Here is a 2,150-nt window from a genome sequence, read left to right as displayed (position 1 = left end):
ACAATTGGTGGCTGACTAAATACTTTTTCCCCCCACTGTATATTTGGAGAGCAAAGCTATTTAATATTTTTAATTATGACTTATGTCTGGGATCCCTGGTTCAGCTCTATTGGAGGTCTGTTAAGGTTGAAAACCCCTGGTATACTGGATAGATGCAACTGCCATGTATGTGTCTGTCTCCTCTAGTCATTTGCCTACAGCGAGTTTATGCTGGAACATTTTTTCTGGTGTGTACTTACATCAATCAACTGCTGCTGCTCTTGCTCAGTCATCTCTGTCAGGCTGTAGTATTTTCCCGCCAGATCGTCCTTCAGACCAGAAAGAGCCTGGACCTCCACACGCTCCACCTCACGGCATTCAGCACGAGTGCAGGCGGGTGGCAGACTGAGCCCACGAATACTGCAGCCTGTGCGCACACGTGACGACAGCACATAGTTCTCATCAAACATCCCGGAGGTGATCTGTTCAAAGGCCATCGGTAGAAACATTCAGTGTTCAGTGTAACTAAACTGAGGCAGTTCTCACCTTGCATGAGTTCTTGATGGAATGAGTTTGTTTCAGGATCAGAACTAAAAACACCAGAGGAACCTTTACCTTTGAGCTGTCCAGATCTGTTGGGTGCTTCATGGTTGTAGGATGATAGCCGTTGTGCCTGTCCTTAATGACTGGGTTAAAGACTTCAGCAAACACCTGAGGATCACAACCATAGTCAATGATAAAGTTAACCTGCATGTACTGTACTATATCGACATGCTTAATTTTGATGCCACTACTTGATAAAGTTGACCATGGACAATTAAATAATTATCCACTATTATCCACAAGTCTCATTATATTATAAAATGAAGGGGAATTCCTTTGTCTGGTAAACTATGACTATGATATTGCCCAATAGTCCAAAACTAAACTTCTAAAAACTGTATTTTTCATTGTTCATTAAAAATACTAGCAATGAAATGATTTGTTACCAAAAACAACAACAACAACAAAAACATATCATTGTCACTAGTAGCCTCTGTGATAAAAAAGATATATCATAATTTTGTTTCTCATATTTTTATTTTGTTGGCTTAATATTTATATTTAAAATAATAGTGAATGGTTTTAAGACTGGATTTTAAGACTTAAACAAATCAAAAAGTAGAAAATGATGCACTGAAATTAGAAAACATAAACATACCAAACAACAAAATATTTTACACCATTTTAATTACTAACAGCTATTTTGGATCAAGAAAATCAACTCTTGTTTCAAACATTTTGGTATCAAAAGTCCAAAAATGGAGCCAAAAATATTTTTTGTTTTAGCTGAGTGGGCCTGGCCTTAATGGAAGCTCAAACTTGTGCTTGTGCTACAGATTTTAGCTATTTTATGGAAATGTTTGTGCAAATTCTTTGGTTTTATCCATTTTTATTGTATTTACTTATTTAACTCTTTAACTCATGTTAAAGACAAATTTTTTTTCTGTTTTTTGTTTTAATTCTCATGTTTTCAAGAGTTTATATATATATATATATATATATATATAAATGTTTATGTTCCAATTAGTAAGAGTAGGAAAAATGTGTATATAATGAAAGATGGCTGTCACTCATAGTAAGGGGAAACTAGTGGATGGATTAAGAGCAAGTGAACAGGGTTATTGTAACCCTGCTTAAGCGTAGTAAACTCCAGCCTTGTTGTTGTAGAGGGGAGTTAGTACTGCTTTTAGTTCCTTGCAGTTTTAGTTTTAGACTGTTTTTATTATTAACCTTTGTTTTTATACTCTTAAACATATTTACTTCACACATCTGCTCTAAATTAACACTGATTTGGACACTAAAGTCACTCCTGTGTTTACATCTCAATGTGATCGTACTTTTGACAGCTCAGGTCTCTATCACAGTGGGATATAAACAGTAAACATGGCGGAGAAACACGGCTGTAGTACTGTAAAGTTTTATTTGTTTTTACAACAACATCTACATTGTTTTCTCTTGCTGTTATAGGCATGTATATTTATGTATATAAATAACTATTAGGTGCATACTGTATGTATTGAACACAATGAAAATAGTATTTATTTGACTGAAATTTCATAATCGTCAGCAAGCTGGAATTTTTATATGGTTACCAAGGATGCTACATTTTATTCAAAACCTATTGGATA

General features: G+C 34.9%; 1 protein-coding gene across 1 annotated transcript; it reads right to left on the bottom strand.

The window, feature by feature from the left end:
• Positions 1-194: 194 nt before the first annotated feature.
• Positions 195-690, bottom strand: LOC107580360 (creatine kinase U-type, mitochondrial-like; the record flags this gene model as incomplete). Its single annotated transcript, XM_016266074.1, has 2 exons — positions 195-461; positions 595-690. Coding segments are annotated over 2 exons (363 nt in total), but the record flags the coding sequence as incomplete, so codon positions are not given.
• Between the last annotated feature and the right edge of the window lie 1,460 nt (positions 691-2,150).

Source organism: Sinocyclocheilus grahami, unplaced genomic scaffold (genome assembly GCF_001515645.1).
Source record: "Sinocyclocheilus grahami isolate Dianchi unplaced genomic scaffold, SAMN03320097.WGS_v1.1 scaffold32214.1, whole genome shotgun sequence".
Classification (NCBI taxonomy): Eukaryota; Metazoa; Chordata; class Actinopteri; order Cypriniformes; family Cyprinidae; genus Sinocyclocheilus; species Sinocyclocheilus grahami.
This window is presented reverse-complemented; position numbering and strand designations above follow the sequence as displayed.